The sequence below is a fragment of the Lingula anatina genome, chromosome 7, assembly GCF_051362555.1.
Source record: "Lingula anatina isolate TDL-2025a chromosome 7, LinAna3.0, whole genome shotgun sequence".
Lineage (NCBI taxonomy): Eukaryota > Metazoa > Brachiopoda > Lingulata > Lingulida > Lingulidae > Lingula > Lingula anatina.
The window spans coordinates 16,187,755-16,215,291 of NC_141773.1; the positions used below are offsets into that span (position 1 = coordinate 16,187,755).

The 27,537-nt window shown below is 37.4% G+C and overlaps 2 protein-coding genes across 2 annotated transcripts; one reads left to right on the forward strand and one right to left on the reverse strand.

Annotated features, from left to right (window-relative positions):
* Positions 1 to 657: 657 nt before the first annotated feature.
* Positions 658 to 15,559, reverse strand: LOC106157947 (limbic system-associated membrane protein). The gene is made up of 8 exons (XM_013533754.3): positions 15,293 to 15,559; positions 5,696 to 5,796; positions 5,189 to 5,278; positions 4,130 to 4,289; positions 3,576 to 3,751; positions 3,013 to 3,214; positions 2,427 to 2,675; positions 658 to 2,222 (listed from the first exon to the last, which is right to left on the reverse strand). The coding sequence occupies exons 1-8, from the start codon at positions 15,351 to 15,353 to the stop codon at positions 2,092 to 2,094; spliced, it is 1,170 nt and encodes a 389-aa protein (XP_013389208.1). The 5' UTR covers positions 15,354 to 15,559; the 3' UTR covers positions 658 to 2,091.
* Positions 15,560 to 20,258: 4,699 nt separating this feature from the next.
* On the forward strand, positions 20,259 to 25,977 carry LOC106157938 (uncharacterized). The gene is made up of 6 exons (XM_013533744.3): positions 20,259 to 20,383; positions 20,920 to 21,083; positions 23,342 to 23,458; positions 24,060 to 24,188; positions 24,654 to 24,750; positions 25,487 to 25,977. The coding sequence occupies exons 2-6, from the start codon at positions 20,920 to 20,922 to the stop codon at positions 25,607 to 25,609; spliced, it is 630 nt and encodes a 209-aa protein (XP_013389198.1). The 5' UTR covers positions 20,259 to 20,383; the 3' UTR covers positions 25,610 to 25,977.
* The last annotated feature ends 1,560 nt before the right edge of the window (positions 25,978 to 27,537 follow it).

A 27,537-nucleotide genomic window follows, 5' to 3' on the forward strand; every position in this document is an offset into this window, starting at 1 on the left:
ATCGAGCTCGCAGAATCACTGTTTTTCTTCAAAACCAATGGGTTCAGCAACTGCCCTGGCCTGCAAACTCCCCAGTAATGAACCCAATTGAAAATCTGTGGACGGAAGTAACTCAGAGAATTAATAGCTATGGTCATCGGCCGGTAAATAGTGATGAAATGTGACAGGCAAATATCACTGCGTGGAATGATATCCCCATCCAAACCAAAAAACTTGTCACAGGGTATGGCATGTAGGATGAGGGCACTTCAAGCGGCTGCTGAAGGTCATACCCGCTATTGATGACTTTTCATGATTTACTATAATGATTTGACTGTGTAACATATCACTGTCCGGAGGCTATCATTCTCTTTAATATCTTAGCTTAAAGTTAATACTGACATCAAACTGTTGATATGGTTTTCTGGGGGTGTTCTTTTCTTTTGAATGACATCTTATGTCAGATTTGATATTATTGACCAAAATATCTCACAATAGAAGACTGGATATTTTTCTCACTCAATGATATACTTTTTTGATGAATCAAGCCAAAAAATATTTAATCAGCACTCAAAAATAACAATGATAAAAAATATTCCATATTAAGTAGTAACCCTATAGATTCCCCACCGAAATCCCAGCCGCAAGGATACGCTATGGGTCTACACAACTAGCACGGTGTGTATAAAATGATTTTATTGCATTCCATTTCTCAATTAAATTAAGGGAATACACATATTTATGTACAAAGTTTAATCAATCTATCATTTGAAAAATGTGTATCGTTAAACCAGAAACTGAGGTTTATAACCTGTTTTTCATTAAATAAGACAGATATATTTTTTTACAAATTAGCCTAGACGTCAAAACAACAACATTAAAAGTATAAATTTAGCAGAAAATTTTCCGTTTTTTTATACAATTTCATATCATTTCATCTTCTTTGGGGAATATATTTATCTGGGAATGATGTTTGAAAGTACGCCTGAAGTTCTGTCATGATTGTTGACTTTCATAATAAAGTGATTGCCACTACGATGAAATGAATAGAAAGAACAGTATACAGCAATCTATGGAGGCGATGACCAGTTATCATAAATACAAAAATAACAGAAAAAGTGAAAGAATGAAAATGTCAATATTTCTCTTGGTAAAAAATAAACACATTTTATATACAACGAATTCTTTTGTGATCGTGAGGAGGAATTAGTGACACATCTTCTACTTTCTTCATTGTTCTCGAATAATTATTGTGCGATCACAATGTTTTCCTGTGTAAATATGGCCTATAAATCTATATTCAGGAAAACTTACCTCAGTGAACGGTCGTTTTGATGCCTATACTAGTACTAATGAGCTTGATGAAGTATGAACTTGTCGCCAAACAGAGTCTGATGTTATTTGTTCACAAATCCTTGACATAGAGTGATGCAGTCATCAATTATTATAAATTATCCGATCGCTGTCAATGATGTGTCTAGAAAATTGCAGTATGTACAATCCGACCGTTGTTATTCCATCGGTGTGAACCAAAATATATATCCAGCAGTTAGTGTTGTAATCATGTCGCAATGTAATATACCATTTCCTTGAAGGTAGATAAGAGACGTGGTGGCGCTTTCCTCGCGTCCACGTGCAATCCATCTCTTGTCTGCACCTGTGCAAGGTAACGTAAGTTATGTCGTGACTGTGTCTTAACGACCCTGATCCATCCGTGCGGTAGGCATAATCCAACGTTAATCTTTATGCATTGTGGCGTAGGCGATATCCTGGCGTACCATATACGTGACGTTGTCGTCGGTATCTCCATAGAAGTAGAGAAAATATTTGAATGATGGGAACTTGCGTAACGTAGATGCTGGCAGTAGACTGAAAGGTTTTCATTCGACGACTTTTAGCATCTCTGCGTTAACCACTTTTATATTTTGCTTTCATATAGGGCCTATTTGAATTCCTCCCAGTAGTATTATTGTAATCCTCTATAAAATAAATACGTGGACATCGGAAAGACTGACTGGCGTATTGTATACGTTTCTTGAAAGGAGTCTAAAAGATCTGATGCTGCAAACCTCAACGAAAATCACAACCTTTTTATCTTTGACAATTTAAGTTTTAATACCGCATTAAAATAAATGGAATGCTAGCCGCTAAGACTGTTACGAAGAGTAGTTTTCTATCGAGTTGCTCTCGGATTGTTCCAGACCGAACACTCCCCTGATTGTCGTAAGCCCAGCTGTCTTCCTCTGAAATAAACAGATCTTATTATGCTAGTATTTATAGCCCTGCTTCCTTGTCAAGGCAAAGACATGTGGATTTTCTTTGTGTTATTGTTTTCTAGAAACTCTCTCTCTCTCTCACACACACACACACACACACATACACTTTCTCAAACAAAAATCAAAGATAAAAGTCAGTTCAAAACAAAGGAAAAACAATTTATATATTACCTAGTAACCTGACTTTGGCTGTCGCTATTCCATAAGGGTTGACTGCCTCACAAGTATATTCATCATAGTCACCGGAATCAACGTCCACAATATGTAGTCTAAACAACACCTCGTCAGCTGTCAGGCCATTGCTGCCATATGCAGCATTATCGGAGACGATGCTTTCTATGTCGTAGTCGGAGCCAGAGAAGAGCGGCATCTTGTAGCCATCAATCGTTCTGTACCAAGTCATCGTTGGACGGGGCGAACCTAAGAATTAGGATTATATATCTATATTCACTGACGGATCCTGGTTAGTGAACAACTTGTAATGCTAACGTGGGCCTCAGGCCGGATTTTTTTCGTCTTGACCATGTACAATGGGGTGTCCTTCCCTTTTTTTCACATTTTTTTTTGAATGGGGGCGGGGGAGGGCAGTGCCAGTAAGATTTTCTTTGAAATGTATATGTATAAATAAGAGATAGAAAGAGAGAGAGTAATGAATAAATAGATGGGTGAATGAACGACCGAGTAAATGAAAGTATGCACTAATGAATGAGTGATCAAACGAATGAATAAATGGATGCTACAAATGAGTGCAACCCACCGCCTATGATGCACTCCAGGTTGGCAGAAGCGTAGACCCCCTGGGGCTCCATCTCGAAGCTCTTCACCGCCCTGGCGGTGGGTTTGGTCATCACGTTCACCATTGCCTCTCCGAAGGCAGGTTTGTTAATGTCATTGACAGCGGTGCACACGTACACTCCCCTGGAGCCTTTTGTGATGTTTTTTAAGGTGAGAGCGGAACCCTGAAATGAAAAGAAACGGGTGTTTTTTTTTCTTGTGAGAGATGTGCCCTAAAATGAAAAAGAATGGGTTTTCATTGTGTTTTTCACTTTAAGAGATGCACCCTGAAAGAAAAGGGCATTTTTGGTGAAAGATATTGAAGAGAAAGTTCACGAATTTTAATGGTCTGAAATCTTTGTCAACTCAACAATCAAGAGCCCCAATCAAAGAGTTTTAAAGAAAGTGATATAAATTTAATGATCGTTTTTTAAATACGTATATGGTCGCATATAATATACCTTCAAATTCAAAACCGAGAGAGCTTCTGTTTAAACTGCTCTACGCCGCACAAGCAAATCATTTTTCTTTTTACTGCATACGTACCACGTATTCATAAGAACTCTCGTTTCCGTAGATCCCCAGCCCCTGTATGGGATGACCGTTTTTCCTGTGCCATGATACCTTTGGCTTCGGTTTTCCGGCAGCGTTACACTCAAGGGTGACGTTTCCGCCCTCACTGGCCTCTACGTTAGAGCTTATTTTACGAATCCAGGGCATTACTAAAAAGGTGACCACTTACAAAGTTAATCCACCTGTAGAGACGTTTAATTTGACAGTATCGGTATTGCCACCACTGAAATAGCTATGTGCTTAAACCTTGACACTTCGGCACGCACCACTTACGTGATTAAAGTGGCCGTCTGCTTGATTGGATCTGGTCTGATTACAATTTAAAAGCGGTGGTTATCGAATTTCTTTTACAGTCACAAAATTTAGGAACTAAAAACAAGGAATGTGTAATGTCCTAGATAAAGGTTGTTTTAATGCCACTGATTCACCCCAGCAAAAATGGACTATAAAAATGCCCAGTGTCTTAGATAAAGCCAAATATTGGATTGAAGACGTTGCACGGCCAGGGCATAGAAAGGTTTACTTACTAGCAACAGTCAACAGTCCACTCCTCTTGGGCCATTTGTGAGAAGGTTCACCAAGGATCTGGACCATACATTGATACATCCCCCCGTCTGGTATTGAAGTGCGCCGGATTGTTAACACAGACGTTGTCTGCTCCCCAACAGTCGTCTGGTTCAACTCGTACTGAAACAAGATAGGAAAGTGTACACAGGAAAGCTTCGACGACATACGCCTGCAGATGCAAAAGCTGCTTTCACTCCTCAAAACCGTGTTTTCTGTCTTCTGCCTTCTTTGCTAGTCCATGGCTGTTGGGGTGTCTTGGATCTTTTTAAAGCCTAGGTCCCAACCGAACGTACGGGCTGCTACGTGTGGTCTACGGCCAAAAAAATGGGGAAAACGTGGGAGTTCGTGCGTGAGGAGCACGTCCATCGTGCGACTTTTGGAGGACGCAAACAGCACGTAGAAACTTTTCGACATGATCAACAGCCGCTACGTGCGATCTAGCTACGTCCTAGCCAGACGCAAGGAACCTAAAAATCGTGCGTCAAAAACGTAGTTGGGACCTAGGCTTAAGTGACGGTCCATCAAAACGCTTTAACCAGAGGGTTTCCGAATTTAAGAAGAAGACGGCTCATTGGCCTTCCTCTCATTCTCGAACGCTTACCACTACACGTACCTGTTTGTAAGATGAACGTAGATTCTTACATTTCTATTATACGTGTCTTGTTCAAAGCTCTCACCACTGCACGACACGCGTCATGGTGGATGACAAATCTGAGAGGAATGACGTAACTATGTGATTTCGGTAGGCCATATGTAATGGGCCGCTTATTCAACTGAATTTGCTAAACTAGTAACGCAGGATAAAAAGAATACTTTGAATGTACATTTTAATATATTATCGTTTTCATTAAAATCAAGTAATCAAGTATTTACGAGTTTGGAAGGGACAAAGGCGATTGTCGGTAAACGAAAGCGGTTTAGGTCGTCTCGATTATTTGAGACTAGATTCTGCGCTAAAATCCCATTTATGTTTCTGTTAACGAATATTCATCATCAGAAGCCGTTTGGTAAGTAATTACCTTGTTCCTATCATGTGTAGCAATCAAATTGTCACCGCCAAAAAGATGCTTCACTCCGACAGCGCTGTCATTTAAAAAGTACCAGTGCACCTGCAAAGAATGCCTTATTAGTATAACCACGATTAAATTGATATCGATCTATTAAGAACAAAATATTTTTGCATGTGTGTCTTAGCTCTGATGTTCAGATTCCATGGGTGCCAGCGATTTTATATTTAAGTTTCCATTTTCAACAAGTTTCTATATTGAACTGCAAGAATCTGAAACTAAGGGCAGCCAACATATCAGACCTAAGCGGGAGTTGTAAATTTTTTTTTTTTTACCTTTTTCACACCCCAACCATCTCTACTCCACCCCCTCCCCATTACCTTCTTAGGGCCTAGATCCTCAATTACACCGTTCACTCAGTGTTACCCACTGCCCTCTAGAAGAGCAAAAGGGACAAAAGGGCACATTTAAAAGAAATTTCAATAGTAAAGGCTATAGTTCGTGAATGCACCGTCTTACCACGTTTTTGTTCAACTGACTGATGTAGCAGGTGAGACGACCGTCATTGCCCCTGGGGATGACGTAGGGAACGATGTCTTTCGTTATCCCTACTTTCAGTTCTGAAACAGAGAAGGTATTTATACAATTAATCTAGTGACAGTTTGAATTGAGTTTGAATTGGTACCATGTCTAAAAAATAAACTGAACTGAAAAATGTACACATTTTCATCTATTATGCGGTATATTTGTTGCGTGCACACACACGTAACTCTTCCAAAACAATCAGTGTCACAGCCATAGGCACAACTACTGCATTGCATACAGAAATGCGTTCTTCTGTTACGCTTGGCCTTCCCTCTCCCCTCTCCAAATAAGAAGAGAGAGAGAGAGAGAAAAGTTTTCAATGTAGCATTCGGGAATAATTTCAACTATCTTAACAACATAAACTTCAAATAATCGATAACTCCTGATATACCCTGAACACATTCCGTCTGTCCTAGTATGCGTAGGGGGCCTACGTGTGAGATTATGTGGCATAAAAGATTCTTCGTTTTACATGTACTATCAATCCTGGTTCACCGCATATAGACTAGCAAACAGTATATCGTACTTGTTTATTTTCTAGCGTTAAACAGGCGATAAGTCACCGTTATTAATCCAGCCGCTTACAGAACGGACCCAACTGAACAAACAACCGATAAAAGTCGCCAGTATGGCCGCTTGCTCCATTCCTCTAGGACCACTCACAACAAATTAATATACCGTGAAATAGACTTGCTAATACAGTGGCTGCGTGAAATAATCCTTATGTCATTCAGACGGTGATAACATTAAGTGCACTTAAGCATTGTGGCCCCATCATCTATCAAAATTACACATTTGACACCATAATCGAGCACCTAACTATTTTTTCCAAGACCAATAAAATCATGGGGCACATTTCTCATTAGAATCAAATTTTATCAAAGAACATTAATACACCACAGACGTGAATTTAATTTCTTAAAAAGTGTCTGACTTTGGGTACTTTACTCAAGGTCGGACAAATAAATGTAAAATGAAAGTATTTTTTACAAATATATGATATTAATATTTATTTTGCAACATAAGTTTGGATGGTATGTGTAAGATATTCAAATTGTTGTAACAAAAAGTGACATTTAAATGTATATTCTAGAGCTATTTCAGTTGCTTATTTGAAATTTATGAATTTATTCAAATGATATCTGAAGTTACAAACTGTCATCAGTTTTTACCTTAAAGTGTAATATCAGAAATCAATGGAGAAATATCTGGTGGCAGTGCTTTTATGTGTTTATTTATTCTTAATTTTAACTAATTATTTAATTAATTTATTTATTTATTTATTCATTTATTTTACTAAGGTGACGAAGTCATGCATTCATCCATCCATCCATTTATTTATCCATCTATCTATCCCTTAAATAACTGAAAGTTCATTATTCTCTCTCATTTACCTCCAACTTTGTGTCATTCGTTACAATTACGGTAATGCTTGCTATACACAACAAAACTACCTGTCCTGAATCCAGGATAATTTATCCTACAATTAGTATGCATGTCACATCATACAAGCGAGCTGGCCCAAACCGGTTCTGTGTCATATGTCGGTACGGATTTTTTTGTCGGCTACGATTCAGCTTACTAAGGTGAAGCAAATGAGGTGTAAGTTAATGTCGCATTTCACCTTATGACTCACCTGACTTCTTCAATAGACTAGACTAAACTGGCTGTGACTGGAGGCTACTTGTGACACAGGCTTTTTTAACCGATTCGTTGATTTACATTATGTATATTGTTAACTGATTTTTCCAGCCTCAGTTAAGCCCCCTTCCCTCTCCATGTCAATACCAAGAGCAACTAGAAAAGCACTCCGAGAGCGCAGACCTCCGCCAAGGCAGCGCTTTTTTATTATTATTGATTATTGATTGACTATTGATCCGGATCGCTACCAAAAACTAATCACTTCTAAGTTAACCCATTTCTGACCTACCCTGAAAATTTCATCAAAATCAGTCCATAACTTTTTGAGTTATGTTGATGACAAAAAAAACAGAAAGACAGGGGTGAAAACATAACCTCCTTGGCGGAGGTAACAAGTAACCGTTCAATGTATCAGGTGTGAATGGTTTGAGCGTACTTTTGTAATAACAATAAGACCGTTATAGTACGTCTCCAACGTCAGTAACTAAGAAAAGCCAAGTTACCTAAACTGACATGTACATGTAAGGATAAAGCTGACTCAGAGTTTGAGGAAAACTGATATTCAACAACATGTAAAGATTCGTTTCATTTACCCTAATATAATTCACTGATACATAGCCAACAGAGAACTTTACTGCCTATCTTTTATTTCCTACTGTTACGTTCTTTGACTACTGACTTAGTTTTTATGGCTTCTTCTCCGGAGGTTTAAAAAAATAATATAAGGACATACTAAAAATCAAAAATGACAGATGGAATAGTGCGTGCAAGTGGACAGTCGATTTTAACGGAAGCTCTAGTTAGAAAGTTCGCACAGTATGCGACAGGCAAAAATGCAAAATACAAGTAAATGTCCAGCTGTTAAAAGGACAGAAATTCCTCGATTAAAAAAGGTAGTCACTCTGTCGTCCCGCCCACCAGAGAGGCTACCGAGGTTAGTCGCGTGCCGTCAGGGCGGCATCCTAACAATATGTAGTTCACGACGGCCTGCGAAGTCAGATCCACAAATTGCGTGCATATTTTGTATCATTCAAAAAGGACAAAGTAACGTACCATGGATAATGTGCAATCATGTGTTTTAAATTAGCATGATAATAGTCATAATATGGGGTCACAACGTCTAGACACTTCGGCAGTTTTCTAGCTGTTGGGCATCCTTACCGTGACCTTTATGGGAACATTTCACTACCAAATTGCCTTGCGGTCAGCACAAGGACAAGCTCCTATACGTACATAGCAATCCTCTGTGGATAGAATGTTCTCCTCTGAAGACATATTAGAGGAGGGGCCTCGTCCAAAGATTTCTACAGGGGGGATGGTCCATTTCGATACCCACATGGCTGCAAAATCTCACCATTCCCGTTACTCTCACTTCTATATATAAAATCTGTCTTACGTTTTATATCATAATTTAAATAATGCAATTGTTGATAACTTTTAAAAGCATAATTCAGCTGTGTTTTTAGTGGACAGCACGTCAGAGAGCACGCAGACATTTTACAAGTCTCGAGGTTTTTTCAACCAGTGCGGGGATGCTGGTTCTTTTGAAGCACATTTTAGTTACTGGAGCAAAAAAGGAACAAAAAACTTTAAACTAAACACAAAGCGGTGATAATGTTATCAAATGTCACATCAAGTTGCCATCGGTTAAAGATGTCTTTGTGTGATAAGTTTTCTGCTTCCCGATTTTTCACATCTATTTCTAACATTGTACAGAGAATGTCAGTGTACACCAGTGGTGCGCATAAAAAACTGGATCAATGAGAGGAACAGTTAACTTGTTAAGTAATGTTATTGTTAAAGGAAATCCTCCTTTCTTTTTCTTTACCCTATACGTATGTTTAAAGACATTTTGCATTCCTTCTAAATGATACAACTAGTACTTGTTGCTCATAATTGCGTTTATTTATTTTTACGCAATGAAAAAAGGAATGCATGTGATCGTTACCTTTGGTGAGTCAGGTGGATAAAAATGTTAAATTAAATTAATGTGTTTTTTGACCTTGAAATTGGAAAGAACGTGTAATGACTTTAAATATGGCGACAAAGTAAATTTTTGAGGAAAAAAAAAAGGCATTTGACAAAGATAAATATTGTTCTATTGACTAATGTCGTTCTATACAGGTACATTAGGAGACAGATTTGATCCCATAAAAAGCCTGCCACCTCAGCTTGCGAGGACACCATTGATCGTGTAACTGCCATGCTCTTTGAAATAGCACATGTCACCGCAGTGTCATATATCACGGCCTAATAGTATATTTCTTACCACCGCTCAGCACTACAATGTTCTGCAACCGTCGCAATATGATATTATGTGAAATGACTTGATATTATATTATGTGATGAATACAGAATGCTGTTGCACAAAATGAAAGAGAGTCAGTGAAACGAACAAAGGCTCTTTTATTGACAGGTGCTTGATGAATATATGCAGTATAAATATAGCAACCTCGTGGGTCCACCAACACCTGACTGGTACTGGAACTCATTATTCTGCCTTTATTGCATACCCCTCTGCTCCAGTGACAAGAAAATGTGTCAATGTCATTGTATTTTACGATGACATGATCGTAACTAATTGCGGGAAAGGTATTTTTTTACATTTACAGTACGTTTTATTTCTTGCGGATGGGGCTGCGATCAAAACATAAACTGCTCTGATAAATGGATTTGCCACTGCTAAATCTAACCTTTAGTCAAGTTTGTTCTCTTTTCGCATATAACACCAAATGCAATAATGCCACCTGCTTAAGATTCGTTTACCTTTTTGAATTTGAGCCCAGACGCTAACTCTAACAGTGTAACCATAGAAGAAATACGACGTGACAAGGCTGCTGAATAGTGCAAAGTTATGTCTTTACCGGGTTGTAACTCTTTCAATATACATGGTGTTTAGCAGAACGATAGGCCACCGTGTATAATAACGTTAGAATAACCAATATGTGAATTTTGCGTTTCGTGGATCACAATTTGAACTAAATTTGATAATCAATGTAAAATATGCACACGACATGCCAACACGAAAGCGGGAAAGAGAGGGCGAACGTTAGGCGCGAAATTCAAAGCTCGAATGTCAAAATGTCTTTTTTTCACTTTCAATAGGGTAGTATGCAAATTTTATACTCCTTTTGAAATGCACATCACCATGTCCAGAGCAAGGCATGGCACACCGTGTGGAACATATCAGAGATTCACACCATTGTCTGTTGTAAAATTGAGTTTTAAATCAGACGGCTGGCAAATAAGGGTCGTACCGAGAGGGACCGGTTTATTTTCAATGTAAACGCGCCTCAATATTCAGTTAAGAGGAAACCGACTGATTCCTTAACCCTTACGGGGAACAATAAGAAGTTATAACGTTCAACCGGTTTAGACCAGGTCACCCAGCGATGAATCTCAGTTGTTGTAGTAACTGGAATATTAGCGGGGAGAGTATTGAAACCGTTGTGATACGCACTCCTCCAACAAGGTTGAAATGGTAATCAGGTACATTATTACTTCCCTATCCAGCGTTTTTTACTTACTAGAGATGAAAACGGGGGAAAGTAGAGACAGGCTTGCGGATCGCAGTATTTATTATATACAGCTAAATATTTTAATATAGACATATATACTGTGCAACTCAAATTAAACCATTGAGCAAATAAGAAAAAAAAAAAGAAATGGGAAAAACATAGATACTTAGATAAATAAGTTTACGTATAAAGCAAATTGAAATTATAGACAATAATAGCATACGTTTATACGGTGTAAAATAGATGAGGCCGCTGTAGTTAAAGGCCCCTATATACGGCTGGGAACCTACCCTCTGCTATCACAAGGGTCTCTATTATGACCTGTTACAAAATTGATGAAGATTCAGCAATTTTGAAACAGACTAGAAGCGCCCCTGTGGTCAGAGAATAGCGGAAACTTTTGTATGGGGGCATGGGGTTTCTACAGCACGAGGGGGTACACCTGAACCTAACCCATGTAAGTTATCTTCGTCTTGTGACGTAATTGCAACTGCCATCAGTTTAAAATAATCCTCATGCAAACACGACCTACGAAAGCTGCACGACGCTGGCCACCCCGAGACCTAACGGACGTTACATTTGTTTGATTTTCCAAGCACAAACCATGGCGTAAATACGGTTCTAATCGTAATCCCGTGTACCGGGGTTATGGGAGTAGAGATAAGGGCAGCACCCCCAGGTAAACTGTTAAGCGAGGAGTTTCTATGTAGTAGATTAAATAAAAGGAAAGAGGGTAAACAGTGTTGGGGTAAATAGTAGTGTGTGTGTGTGTGTGTGTGTGTGGGGGGGGGGGGGGGGGGGGGCTCTGGTAAAAACAAAGACACTCAACGTATAAGTACGTTCCGAATTAATTATCAGTCAATAATGAAAGACAGGTCATCTAGACGAAAAAAGGTTTTGTCTTATAAACCCTTAGTCTATTTAATGATGTCCATTCAGAGTACAGTGTTCAACTGATACATTTCAAAACGTTATTACACCCAAATTATTAATTAATTAATTTGAATGAGACGACAGCCTTTGGACTTTTTTCTCAGATGTCACCGCCTTTTCCGACTTTACTGAAGCCAGCAGTGCAAATTGTGGTCGCCTTAACAATTTATTCCAAGTGGCGACAATACCCCATTCAGTATGTCTACTAGATATTGTGTGACAATTGTTCGTTAAACTCTGTCAGACCAATGTCATGCAAAGTTGACTTAACATGGTTTACTATCTGGCTTAAGCAGCCTTTGCAAAATCTTTAATTTTTTTTTTTTTTTTTGAAATATACCCTTCTGATGAGAATGGCTGTTTTGTTAGAAATAAAGATATCGAATCTTTGTGAGACTAACAGCTCACCCGGGTGACGAAGCAACAGCTTTCCGATCGACGATAAAACGGAATGGAAATAAACATCCTTTTTTTTATAGATGACTTAACTTTATCTTCATCTTAACGCATATGCTGAATGCCTAATGAAGATCGCGGAGAGACAAGAAAAAAAAGATAACAATTCTTAACCAAGAGAGCGTGACAAAAGGCATTTACCACGATTGTAAAGACACGTCTGAGAGGCACTAGGACCTATTGAGTAAGGCCTTTCAACTGATGACTCTGAACTAGCGCCTATTACCCAATATGGTAATACAGAGTGGAAAATTTTTATTTGTTTTTATTTACTTATTCATTCATTTCTTTCCATATTTGTTCGTTTATTCTTTTTTTATTCTTAATTCATGGTGTTTACAGAACCACACGTTTATTAACATATCCCTTTAAGTATTAATTTATTGGCTTACGTATTAATCCATTTATTACGTTCTTTTTTCCATACTTATTTTTGGACACAAATACATTCCACATACTTATTTTGGAAATTTATCTAGTCTCTTGTAAAGAACATAATCATGCTCTCCGTCGTCAATTAAGGCTAATATTGATATATTTCAATATTGTCGCGAGGTACGCACAAAGAGTGATTTGCCAAAGGGATGTTTTGAAAGCAATTTCATTTGTAGGCCTACTCCCGAAAAAAATTCACGTTAGATGAATTGCAATTTTCGCCAACCATCTACGTACGGCTGGTTCGAATATTTGCTTTTCTTCTTCCAATTATTGTTAATCAAAGTGGCCGTTTCGAATGTCATTATGGAAGTGCGCCTTTCTGTTTTTCAAGATGGACGACTAAAGGGTAACACATCCGTTTCTTTCCTCCTGTAGATCAAAGCAAAGTTACGTATAAGCGTTCTCCGACTATTCGTCTTGTTGGTTTTTTTCATTCTTTTTGCATTCCATTGTAACATAAAAGTTGTTTACAAAGTATGGTTAATTTGTTTTTGTTTTGGTACTGCTTCATGCGACATTATCGACAGGCCTAGGCCTTTAACCAGGCCAGCGATTTTAAAGGGGGCTTTTTTTTCCTGAAAAATCTGGTCTTTTTTACCCCTGAAGTTTTACCCCAAAATCACGATCGAATTTCGACTCACAGCGGATCTTTTCTTACCAAAAGGGCGTTTTTTTCCCACCCTTAAGGGCCTGGTAACAAATAACCAGGAAATAACTTAGTGTGAATTCTTTTGACTGTCGTTCTGATTCATCATTCACCATTATTTCATATCTTCTTTCCAATTTCAGCTTAAAAGAACTTATCAGCGGGGTTTTTTTTTAGATGCATCTAATTTCACAATCAAAACAGCGAGGAAGTTTTTATTTGATTTACCATGGATAATATGATTATGCTGTCAGGCGATGTCACTCATATCTAACCTAAGGCAAAGTCTAAGTCTGCCTCACGCAGTTACACACGACGATGTTATCATATCGGAAGATGCGTGGCTATCAGCGCGTCTCTTTTGAGATGACTTGTCCTTGGTGACAAATCCTGGCCTCTGTCCATGTGCTGCGTTCAGCACCGTTTTTACTTAGCATTTTCTTGAGAAGGGGCTTGATTCAGGGGCGGATCCACAGCTATTTCCTGACAGTCTTCAGAATTACCATACCATTTGTTGATCCATCCTCCATTTTTGACCGTTTTCCGACAGAAAAATTTAGATACCCGTCAATGTAAACTTGAAATCTGACCATCTTCCGGAAGACCTAGAAGACGGCCCCAATCCGATCCTGTGATTGCGCCCATCTTTACGGCAATCTCAGAATATAGCAGCCAAAATACCATGAGAGGGTGGTTGAAATAATAACGGTTAGTACAGACTACTCACGTCCAATCAGATTGACCACTTACCGGATTAAGTTTAAAATGGTTTGATTTAAAACGGTGCAAGATGCGGGCCTGAATATATAGATAAGATAACGTATTTCATATTAGGGATGGTTTATCAAATAAATTCCACTTCAGTAACGGCCGTGCCCTATATAGAGATCTACGATGTTAGAATAAAACCAATACCATCATCATTGGGACAAAACGTTTTTTTTTTTTAAGTAATCACAATTGTAGGATTTGGCACATTTTTTCCAGTTAAAAAACATTGGTTTTATATATTAAGCGATATGCTTTTCTGAAAGGGTTGTAATGTTTTCTCACTTCAGAGGGCGAAAATAACTTGTTGATGTCGCGAAAGGATCCCAAACAACAGACTTTAACTACTAAGTTAGTCCACAAATTTATTCAGATAGCTTTACGTACATTTGAATGTTTTTTTAAAACAACGCGGACTTTTCACAATGTTCGCACAATAACGATGGAGACAAATTTCCGAACAGTAGCACCCCCTTTTGCTTATACTTGCCTAACCACTATGTTGGGAAATATGTGTATAGGAAAGACAAAAGGAATATATAACTTACTGTCTTGAACTATAAAGAAAGCCCTTTTAACAAATGAGCGACCATGTGTGCCTTTACAATTTTTAATTTATTAATCCTCTCTCAACGTATAAATATGAAAAAGAAATATCTGATGACAACTTCGGTGGTAATACATGTATTTCTTAGATATCATTATGCTGAGAGAGAGAGAGACAGGGGGAAATGGAGAGCGTTCTTTAGGAAAATCGTTTTCTGTACATGCTTTAACGCACCACTGACATACAATGAAACTGCAGTTAGACGAATTAGCACCCACTTATTTCAAACGATCTTTCTGCGAGGCCTACACAACTCTTCATCTGTACATACGTATCGAAATCTTCTTTACTTTATGAGGCAGTATTTGCGACGTAGTTATGACTTGGGGTTCACACACTGTTAGTCATACAGCCGTAGGATAAGATAATCATAAGGTTCAAAAGCAGAAAAAACAAATACATTCACCTATGGCAGAAGCGAAGAAGAAAAGCAGTGGATCACTTACATCTAAAGATATATATTCCAATGTAAAGAACTATGTACAAAAACTTATATAAAGATGGTGCGCAAATATCAAACTTACCGACTTCTTTCACCACAAGTAACATTACTAAGCCTCTTAATGCCCATTGAAGAGTTTTCATGATGAGGTAATTAAAAAATCTTTTTACACGCCGTGAATTCGTTCTTAAAGTTGAGATATATCGCCCAGCGTTTTTGTGTTTTTGTTACGTCTAACTGCCAGATTCGCTCCTCCTCACAGTGAATGATGTAACTGGTTCTGCTTACTGCCCCCCTTGGCACAGTAGTCTTTAGATAAGTTAGAGGAAAGCCACACATTTATCTGTCCAATCCAGATAGAGACGAGAGGCGCGTGCCGTCACGTGACCCAACCATGCTCGGTTTACACAATGGGTCTTGGTCTCAAGTTTTATTCTCGTCAGTCTAAGGAATAAGTTGAACGCTGTGTGTCTACTAGTTAAACGGGCCGACCTGGCTTAATTTTGCCTCGATTACGATTAGGTCACCAGAGAAGCACGTAAAATCCTTTCGTTGTCCCACCCACCAGTTAAAACAAGCAGCTCCCTATGGAAAGCTAACCGTAGTCAGTCGGCCTACTGGTTTAGTCTCATCGTTTGATATAATTTTTCACACAAACAGCAATGCGCATAATAAGACCTTTGAATCAAGCAAACGTTATCGATACTACCTCAGGTCTTATAAACGGTTTTGGCATTTACTAACACTACCCGCAGATCTTTTTACCACTAACACCCATATTAACCACATAACTCACAAATTAACCAGCACTACCAGATCGGATGAATGTTAGTGCTAGGTATCGCTCTGTTGATGCTAAATAGTTTTACGGTTTGTTGGTTAATTAGTTGGTTTTGTGGCTATTAATATGCGCGTTAGTGCTAAAAGATCTGCGGGTAGTGTTAGTAAACGTCTAATCCGTTTATAAGGCCTGTACCTAGCAGACAGCAAGAGTTTCTCTATAATTTTTAGCAAGTATGTCTATAAGTTATTTACCAAAAAAGGATAAAAATATTTTCATCAGTCTTTTTTTTCTGCCTCTGTAAGCTATTATCTACTTTTTTCGTCAATCGTCAAAGACGCACGCAATACGACGTATTTATGGGCCGTAGTACCATGTTGTGCAACGGTGTCATAGGCATGGTAGTCTGCTAGAGACCGTATTCCGTTCCTCGTTACTTTGTACAGGTGAAATTCGTCCCATATACTTACTAATACTACGACTAACCCTAACCTGTGCTAATCATATGAGACCACGGACTCCCACTCCTAGGACTATCATTCTTGTCACATCAGGTCAGGAGTCTCCCACTCGGCTTTCTATGATACTTATACGTCTTCTGTTATGAAACAATAAGGTCTGGTTTTATTTGAAATTGGACTAGGTTAATGGTGAAATATTAGAAGAATAAGGTCAAGAAGATGATGGATTCTATGACCTTCAGACCTGCTTGGCTGTTCCCAATAAAAAGAACCCGTCACTTGTGTGCAATATAAAAGAAGTAGCACTGCGAAATGTGGTTTACAAATATGCTATTTCTACTAGAGAGGAGTGGCACTATTCATGATATTTTATTTTATACATGTCCAATGATCATTTGGAACACCCCGACTGGTTTCGGATCAACTCGATTGGTTTTAAAAAGGTTTAACAGTTTACCGAACATGACAGCACGTGCATCGTATCTGTCTCGTTGACTACCAATTGTGGTAACGCATCAGGAGGAATGACGTTGGACGATTGCACTAAAACTCAACTAACACAATGACATATGTGATAATTTGCTTTCTTCGAGACATTTCGGCTGATTCCGTGCCTAGAGATACGGAATGACTCGATGTCGGCTGACCGACATTTCCTGCTAACGAAAGGTATCACATCTATCAAACCTGTTTAGCGCGTTGGTTGCTCAGAGAAAAAAAGGCACAAATAAATGTGTATGCACTGAAATAGAGCTAAACAAATCTTCCCTCCTAAGAAGCGTAAAGAGCAGACAAGTCGCCCGCCACTTAATTTATCAACCCGCATACATGGTATCTTAAAGAACAGAATGGTTATAAACCGAGGTAGCCCAAAGTCTCGCAATTTAGAAAAAATAAAGATCAAGTCAGGTTTCCGGGGATTTGGAGGAGAGTGGGGTCAGAAATAATGGCAGACTGGCAAAGAATATGTATATATATACAGTCAATGAAAACGCATCATTTATTTATCAAATAATATTTTAAGTTCCTTTGGCACATAAGGAAAATATCAGTTTTCGTGTGAAATATGTGAAATATGAAATAGTGGTCAGCCCACTCTCTTATGACCAAACAAGTGTATTTGTACTCGTTTATATAGTTGGAATCGACTCTCGGTAAAAAAAGTGCAAGAAAGTTTTCTGATGGGTTTTCATTGACTGTCAGTATATATATATATGCACTAACCTGTATATATATAAGCTTACAAAAATAATCCACAGATATCTTGTTTTTTTTTTAATTCCGTCGAATAACAATCTTTTAAACAACAGCGCACATTCACCATGATTTGTGCACTACCTTTGTATTGCTGTCTAAGAGCACATTATCCCGGATTCCTGCACGTTTCTAGTCTCATATATGGCGTCACACAGTGCAGACAACCTAGTTTTAGGCCATCTCGGGTGATTTTCCTTTGCTGTCATCAGTTAACTCTCGCGTTAGTTATGCGGCTTTCTTTTTTTAATTTACCCCAAGGGACAAATATTAACAAATTTGCTATTACGGCGAATCAAAAGTCTCGAAAAGGCTACAGTAGCTTTGGTTTCGTCAATTATTTCTACTTCAGAATACAAAGGGTGACTGCATATAGAGTTTATAGAATCTAACTAAAGTAATCGACAAGCAGGTGGAACAGCGACTGGCAACAATCCGTCCACCCGAAATTCATTGCGCGCTTCTCTAGGCATGAAGCGCGCAATGAATTCCGTGTTGACAGATGAGACTGGTCTACAAGTACATGCCGGGTGACCGAGATTTCCTCATCAAATGCAGCGTCATCAGGTATTACTGATGCAATGAAACGAATATCAAAACTTTTTTTTTATTTTCTGTGAGTACCTCCCAATACAAATAGGTGAATAGTTCTGCACTAAAATGGCCTACAACCTGCGATCCATGTCCGCTTTTATCAAGGGCAACCAGGAAAGTAATTGTCGTCTGCACCCATTCTTCACTGAAGAAAAGAACTAGAACCACAACAATAACATTTTTTGTCTTTATTTCATGTCTGTTTAATTTGATTACCAATATTATTTTCACTCAACCATAAGCGCATTTTATTAAGTAAAGTGTCATGGGCCGTTTTGCAAAGAGGAAAACCAGGCGATCAAGCCCTAATTTCATTTCCAGTCTTTGTTTTCAGTTGGCCTAGTTATCAGAAAAACGATAAAGCAATCAACTGTGCTTTAATTGAAACCCAAACTTCTTTTTAAAGAGAAATTAGCAATTTATAAACTCAGCCTTTTTTGAAATTACTCTCCGTTTGAAAATTCCATTTTTTTCGCTACATACCTGAAGTAGCCAAGAGACACAAAACAACTGCAATTCTATTCCGAGCAGTAAATCATAATCTTTTCGTGTTATAAGCTTACTTTAAATGTCCGTTATTTGCCTCAAGTGGCTTCATTAGTGTCTGTTTATATAATGTCTCTCGTTCAGTCACAGGTGGCTTTGAACACTTTTCCATAAACATCCTACTTTATTATAGATTTTATCGAGATAACGAATAGAAACAAAGATTCCATGTCAGATTTTGTACAAAGAAACCAATAGCAACTCTTCAGACAAAAATAGCAGTCTATTTAGCCAAAGCCCCGATCACAATTTTGAGAATATTTCCAGTGCTTCAAAGTTCCTTACGATTTTGATTGATAAGCAGCTGTAAATCAAGAAGTTATAACTTCTTGTGTAAATTCAAGTTACCAAACGTCGATATCTGACTATGCACATCTAGCGCCTAAATACGCCAAGGTGACTCTTAAGACAAAAATTGTTTACGACTGCTTACTGAAAAATATTAATAAGGAACTTTCAAAGACCTGATATACGCAAAAATGTGGCAGGGGCCCAAAATTTGAAAACTGAACAATAACATAACCTCTGAAGTAGGTATTGTGACTGCAATATAGTCATATATTCTGAACTCAAAAGTGCTATTAAAAAGGTCGTTTGCCAATATTTCTTCATAATGCTCCATTAGTGCTATGTAATATAGAAAATGCAGGTATTTCGCCAGGTAAAAATTGCGTGCAACAATTAGTGTCTAATATGTTGCGCGTTCTCATTTTCAGGACTTCAGAAGCCTGGCCAGTAGAATTTTTGACAAATGTGTATGTTTTTAAAATAACTCTTTCACGATGTGCCAGACAATATCCACTCCTCTTGCTTCTTGAATTTTTTCCACAGCGTGATATTCTTTGAGTGCCAAATGGGCCAATTATATTTTCGTTTAATCAGCATTAATTGAGGAAAACGCCAGCTGCACCATTAACTGCATAATAAAATGATTAACGTTAGCAAGTAAACAATTCTACGAGAATTCTGGTATCCCAGGTAATATAAAGTTCCTTTTAAATTAAAGAGACAGAACAAACATCCTTCCAGTTGTGTTAACTATCATTAGATCTAATAAAGCTTCCGTCTGCACTATAAAACATAATTTACGACTCTGTTCAACATGCCTTTTGTGAACAATTCTTCAGAGTTTTTCTTTAAAGATCTCTCTTTAATTCATTTTCTTAATAGATACGACGTTTTCATTGTCAAAATCTATCTCACTCTTTTGTGAAAAGTTCAATTACTAACTGATGTTATAACTAAAATGCTATGGCGTATCTCTTTAAGATAGCTGGACTTACAACATAAAAATAATTTAACTGAAATTGTCATCAGTAAAGCTTGTTGGATTCGACGATGTTTCTGTATTTCCGCCACGTGAATATTTTGCAAAGTGTAATTAATTTGATAATGGCTAATTAATACCATTTATTTTGTTGAATCGCTCAAGATCACTAGCCAAGCGTGCAAATTACGAACTACGTACATGTATATAAGGGGATGATTGGTTCGGTTACTCATAGCGGGACAATTTGAATCGCCTCCCTGCTGAAAGGTTTGAGAAGCTTTATTATGGGTAGTTTTATTGGGCGTGCTCTTCAATAATTAAACATGCTTTTACTTATTTGTAAAACTTAGTTTGGTAAATCGATCTTAGTTGACAAGTCAGTGGCGGGATGGACAGAACTTAGTTACCGACACTAGCGTAAATACATAGGTATTTTCAAAACACACGGTGGCAATACGCGCCTAAACTGATTTGAAGGTCGTATTTAAAGCGAAAATATTGGTGCATTCTCGCTAAAGTGCTACTTGTTGAATCAGCTTAATCAGCACACGATAGTTAATTACCCCCTAGCCGCTCGAAGGTGCGTGTAAGACAATTAAGCCGATAACATTTTCCATTAATACTTAATTCAAATCAAACGAATTTGGTCTGTTTAAAGCCATGGAAGTTGAAAAAGTGTATTTTCAATGAAACAGTATCGAATTTGATCGAAAACACCTTTGAATTCGCCCACTGTTCCTTTAAGCGAGCTTTAAGTATCCATATATCACACAGTTATGTTTTTTAAAATGAATTTATTTCAGATGAAGTTTACTAAGGTTGAATACCTGGTTTTACTCGTGGCCATGTGCCTCGTTGTCAAAAGCGAAGCTAGGTTTCGACGGATCGATGATGGTGCCGGGAAGAAGCCATTTGGAGTCTCCGAAAGTGAAGCTGCACCGTCTGGGGGAAGGGTAACTGACGGCCGGTGAGTTTTAAAGGAAAGAATGGGCAAAGAAAGCTGAATTTTGATTAAGCTCTGGTATTATGATATGCTGTGCTGTAAGTAAGATGTCCAGCCTTCATCAAAGTATGAAATGATTTTATATCTCTAAAATGTACATATTGATATGTAACTAGATTGCACGGGGTTTGATCACTAGACACCTATATGCACGATAGTGGTCGTTCGAGCACGTATATTCTAAGTGCAAAAGTTATATGTATAAACATTGGATTATAGTTCCTATCGACAGTTCTTGTTGCAAAGGTGTGTTTTAGGATATTTTCTCAGACATGCAGGGAATTTTTGAGTCAATCTCAGACTCTGATAAGGACAAAGGGAGTCTCTAAGAGGGATGGTTTAATAAGTTTAATAATGCTGATAAATTTATAAAATCCATAAAAAATGTTCTGTAGACTTAACAAATAAAATTCAAGTTTAAACCCATTATTTTAGATTTAAAAGTAATAGTATTAAAAGTAAAGAGAAAAATGTCTAATTAAAACTATAAAATATCCAAAAAATTTTAAAATTGTAAGTTTTAGCACATTATCTGCCGAGCTTATATTCCTTAGTTCTGATGGGAACTGATTCCATCTGTACGGGGCCGCGAATTCAAAAGATTGTTCTCCAAATGTTTTTTAAGCCTTGCACATTGAGTAAAGTATGAGCAAAACTATGCTACGAATGTACATTTCTGGCGTTTTCTATGACTTTTAATCCTTAACGACTTGTCACCATATCAAATCCCATACTGTACATATAGTTTTTTTTTTTTTTGCTTCGGCTGCCGATGCCCAGAGAACAGTAATGTACTCAACGTGCAGATTCACCAGGCAAAATTTTAGTTTTTTTCTCTCAAAGAACGGATAGAACACCTCTATCCCCTAGAGATATAACCGCAGAATGTTAAGAATGAAAATGTTAAGACCACAGCAGCTAAGTCCCACAACCGTCTCTATGAAGGGCTTCTTGGTAAACGTAGAATGACATAATTAAATACAGTGGTTAGACCAGAATCATTGATTGCCCAGGTTTGACTGCACGTTGCAGACAACATTATTCCTTCACATATACATTATCATGTCACCGTGTCTACATTTTGCAAATTAACATTGGAATGTCATGCAGTTTGCCAGACTTAATCTTTATCAAAAGCACATATAGACAAAAAAGTAGTATTAAAACTGTCACCCGTCCGTTCTTTCCACTATTTCAAGCTGTTTCAACCAGGACTATGAAAACAATGGGGACCACACGTCTTTCCTCCTCTGTCCCCATTGGCTTGTTGCTGCGAACGAATATTTTGAGATCATGGTACAAATTGTGACATTTCTAATTTCTTCTTGAACCCAAAAACAAGACTTTTCTCACCTGTAAGCAAGGGGAAGAAAATAAACCTACCATTTGTTTTCGTTTTTCTCTGTCAAAAGGGGTGAGTTAATGTATTCGCCTATGTCGTATAACAGATGGGACAGTGTTTTGTTAAGGAGGCTTTTGAAAGAAAAAAGGCCGATTCTCTTATTTAGAGTAGTCTCACATACCATATTATGTGGACTTTTATATGTACAAAATAATGGTTTCAATATTCCTTTGTAATGTGGCCAGATACATTCTAAGGATATTTAATGTTTAGTTTTAAAGATAAAGTGGGCGAATTTTATAATCAAAAGAAATAGACGAACATAATAGATTAGCAGGAGATATAAGCACGACAAATTTAAATCATGAATTCGTATCGTAACTTGGTAAAGATATTGCTGTTCAAGATCAGGCATAGTGTTTGGCAGGCACAGTGTTTAACTAACCTATACTATGGTTGATCTTGAAAGTAATGCAACGGCTTCTTTGAAATATGGTATAAAAATAAATAAATTGGCAAAATTAGTAACCACAATATATGATTTAAAGCAAAACGATTTTGCGCACGAAGTGTTTTAAAAGCCCAAATTGCTCGGTGTTCGTCTTAGCAGGGATCTTTCACTTTTATATCAATATTTGGAGCTCAGACAGAATCCAATTCCTAATGTATATTAAACATATACGTGCGCCGAATTTATTATTATTATTATTATTATTATTATTATTATTATTATTATTATAACACAACACAAAAATAAATGAATGCTTTAACTGCTTTTGACTCTTATCTATCTATCTCCAACTTGAATAAGACTAGAAGTTTTCTCTTTCTTGATATGTGTTTTTTTAAAGCTATATCCAATATATTTGCTTATATGTAGGTGTGCAGGTGGTGCGAGTGTTGCATCAGCTAGCATCGGAGAAGATGGCACTGATTTAGATACTGGAAAACCACCAGAGGGCGGCAGAAAAAAGAGACAACTTCCTGGGGGAGCGGGGTAAATACCTTTACTTCGATTTTATTTTAGGATTAAGAACCATGCAAAAAGTTGCTTGTGAAGGTTAGTTAAACAGTTGGAAGCTTGGATTCACTCCTAATCACACAAAATGTCAAGAAAGTATATTTCTGGCAGATATTGTTATCAGCCATATATGGGATCAGTCATTTGTCACGAATAGACATTTAGACGTTATATCGTCATGAAATACTTCAACATTTTACTTAAGCCTCTGTTTCGAATTGGATAAGTACTAACTGGCCACTATAATATTTTGTACCACGTCATTTCTGTTCCCTGTCTAAGAATAGTTCTCTATATCCAATTATGGTAAAATTTCAATATTCCAACAATTTTCTCGATTCGCTAAAGATTGAAGACGTTAAAAGAAAAAAAAAGAAATGGCCAATAAACTTGCCCAAATGTTCTCCATTGGAGACTATCCAGTTTCGTTGGCGTAATTCAGTAGAGAGTATGTTATGACCCATATTTTGATGTTTTAGTCAATAAAGTTGCCCAAATGTTTTCCATTGGACACCATCCAGTTTCGTTGGTGTCATTCAGTAGAGAGTATGTTATGACCCATATTTTGATGTTTCAGCCAATCACATTGCCCAGAGGTATGCTACTGGATACGCCCAAACTGGATCTGGTCGATAAAACATAATACTTGGTTCAGAGTAGTACAGTTTCCTTGGTTCCAGCAATGGCTCAGGCCCTGCTACTGTTGGTAGGTAAAACATATTGTTTATATGGTATGTGCGCACCCTTGTGCGTGCGCGCACGTGTGTGTGTGTGTGTGTGCTTGATGTATATGATGAGCCTATTCAACACGTTTTCATAAGAGCACGCTTAAAAAACGAGTTTCGAGTTTGAATGTAGACAATGAAAAGATTGAGAACCAATTTTGTTACTAGAATATCTCAAAACGAGTTGTTTTGATACATTTATGTTTTTGAAGGTAAAGATTACAACACTGATAAATTTGTAATGTTTTGTGGTTTGCATGTTTAATGGCTTCGTGTAAACTTGAAAACTTAAAAGAAAAAGACATTTTTGTCTCAGTAGGCCTGCTATTGGTTTCTTTAACAGCAGTAAAACATTTATGATAAAAGATTTAAAATAAAGTACGTAAGTTACAGAGAATGTTGGAAAATTTATTTATATTTCATAACTGAATGAAAACATATTTAAGGCCCCTAAACAGATGGTGCCAGCATTACTCACCAAACTTTGGGAACATTGCCTTGTGTGCCAAGTGCACTACAGAATGGGGATGGAAAAAGATTCAGGTTAGTGTTACAACCTTTATGGACAACAAATATTATCTTCATCACGGTACACGTACTTTCTCCACCCATGGGTTAGGCAATTTTCTGTTACTTAACTAGTAATGGGGTTAAAAATGTTACAATTTACATTTATTTTCACATGGCCTCATACACGCCACTGTTTTGGCTAAAAATCTTAGCCAAATGGACGTAGATTATTTTTGCCTCGTTATATTGACAATGTCAGTTGATTCAATTCATTAACCAGAGCTCTAACTTGTTAGTTTTTTCATTAGTAAACAACCTTCAAAACTTGCTCATTTGCTTATATATATATATGATGTTTATTGTGAAAACTGTAAGTGGCATACATAGAGAATATATCCACCTTGCCTGTCAGGTTTTCTTTAATATCGTTCTTTAAGTTAATGTTCAAGTCATTAACTTATCAAATTATTTTTGTTTTGATTGTGATAAAAAGGCTTTGTGATATTAAAACCACTATGGTTTTTTAAAGATTGCCGTGTTTTTATTTTTTTTTTAGCATTTTGATTAATATATATTATAAAGTATTATGATTTCTCTAACCTTTAGAACTTTAAGATATCTTAAAATAAGTTTGCATTTTATGTGCTGAGAAAACGAACACATCGGTAAATTCTTTATAAAGCATTGGCCACACAGCATTTTTTCAAAGATCTGTAAGATAAACGTGTTTTCAATTGAATTTAAAGCAAAGTGCATATCTTTGTTTCAGATCTGGTTTCGATGCCAAAGAAGATGGGTGTGGGTGCAGATACCTGTTGGCTGTTGCTGTGGCCTAATGGGTCTTCACCCATGCCCAGCTTTACCCCCGCCCCGACCCGTATTTCCGTGGTAACCATAAACAAGGAAGAGGACACACGGCGGATTGTAAATTCATCTGCAGACACCGATTTGATCGCCTGAATTACAAGTAGAACCTTAAACTTATCCGACAGTGGTATTAAAGTATAGAAATTAATGATAACAAAGATTAGATAGAAGTTGGATTCATACCACTCGAACGACTGGTAGGAAATCTTACACACCATACTAAAATGAAAAACATTCAATTACACAAGTTATGCCTCTCTTGCTAGAAATTTAACAGATGTGTGCATTTTTAAATTCTGTTTACGTCACTGAATATACATACGGAATAATGAGAATAGAATTGTAATTAGAGTGAGAACATCGCTTTGCTTAATAAAGCTATGAAATGAAAAATATCGGTTTTGTCACTCTAAAATGCAAACCAGTATTTTCTTTTGTTATATAATTTGCAAAGAATATACCCGAGAATTCTAGGTCTGAAAACAAAACTCACTATTGGCAGCAGACAAAATAAGGACCGATGACAAAATCAATGGTTTACGACCAATCAGAGTGAAGGAAACATGTCATCAATCAGGCGAATGAACAATCAAAATAAAAGAAACATATCATCAACCAATTTGACAAATAATATGCATCTTACATCTTGTGATGATATCATTCTTTAATCTGTTGTTTTTCACGGGTTCAAAGAAAGCAATGTTTAATTTCTGGAAATACATGTACTAGTATTGTGCCCAGACGTGGCAAAAGTACGAATCTGACATCAATCTATCAATAAGGTGCCATGCTTGGTCCAAGCGTTGATGACATTGAACGCCAAGCCGGATTTTTCGTTGGCTAATGTCTTCCGACGGCCATCTCTGAACTTTCAATTTCTCTCATTTGATAGCTTTTCAATCCTTGGTATCCGTCCCAAACTTCGAAATATCCACATCTCAAACACTTCCAGGTTTTTCAACGCAGTAAAAATTGTCGATATCACATAGCGTTTCACAAGCCTCATTCTTGTTGTAAAGGTGAATCTGACATAATAAAGAAAGAAAAAAAACTTTTACAGAACAACTAAATACGAATAAAATAATGATTCTCAATTCACTCCTAAAAACATATACTTGCATAAAAAATTAAAGTTCAATAGAAACTGTAAAGTGAATAATAAAAGCTGAAAGAAAAATAAGAATAGAGAAAAGTTGATAAAGAAAATTACAAAGAGATAAAAATAAAAGGCAACTTCGTAAGAAGGTTCACTGACCTGCAAAACATTCATTCCTATCCTAAGACTGGAAAGGGAAAACTGTTCTGCTATTCTGCTATAGACGTTGTGAAAAGCAAATGATCTGGTGTTGCAGAAACGGTAGCTCCAGGAATGTAAGTCTGGAGTCCCATATGATTACTGCATGTTAGGGTTAGCATCTAGCACACCGTTTCATGGTTAGTAGATGAGACGAATGTCTCCTGAACAAAGTAAAGGGAAAGAGACTACCGTTACTAGATGACTAATATTATTGTCACACCTGCTCATGAGAGCGAACCAGTAAAAGCAATGTACGGGGGAAGAGAGAACGCAATTTAAGAATATTTAAAGATAACCGTGACGGCACACGTGCTTCACTATCGCATTCGAAGCAGTTAAAGGGTTAGAATCACAAAGAAGAATGCAATTAAGGAAAATTGCAGAAAAGCGTGTCGGCACAAGCCACTAAAACATTCTCTAACAAAATTGTAAGTTTTTTCATGTCTTATCATCGCAGGTGAGCCATCTTTACTACATTGCTCCTCACTCAACGACCGAGCGCAAACATGGCGATTCGTCACAATTCCTTAACTCGAAAGCATCGCAAATTGCGACCGAACGCTAATAGCGATATCATCTTTAGTTTCGAGGCTATTATTTGCGCACGTAAGTCCGGTCGCAACGGCCTTTGCGCATGCATAATTCGTCATTTTATA

Bases quoted from the DNA above. Each gene is read 5' to 3' on its own strand.
- LOC106157938 (XM_013533744.3), top strand. From the start codon at position 20,920: ATGAAGTTTACTAAGGTTGAATACCTGGTTTTACTCGTGGCCATGTGC. The intron at 21,084-23,341 runs GTGAGTTTTAAA...GCTTATATGTAG, and splicing joins GGAAGGGTAACTGACGGCCG to GTGTGCAGGTGGTGCGAGTG. The intron at 24,751-25,486 runs GTTAGTGTTACA...TCTTTGTTTCAG, and splicing joins GGGGATGGAAAAAGATTCAG to ATCTGGTTTCGATGCCAAAG.
- LOC106157947 (XM_013533754.3), bottom strand. From the start codon at position 15,353: ATGAAAACTCTTCAATGGGCATTAAGAGGCTTAGTAATGTTACTTGTG. The intron at 4,290-5,188 runs GTAATTACTTAC...ATCTTGTTTCAG, and splicing joins CTACACATGATAGGAACAAG to TACGAGTTGAACCAGACGAC. The intron at 3,752-4,129 runs GTAAGTAAACCT...TCACCTTTTTAG, and splicing joins TGGACTGTTGACTGTTGCTA to TAATGCCCTGGATTCGTAAA.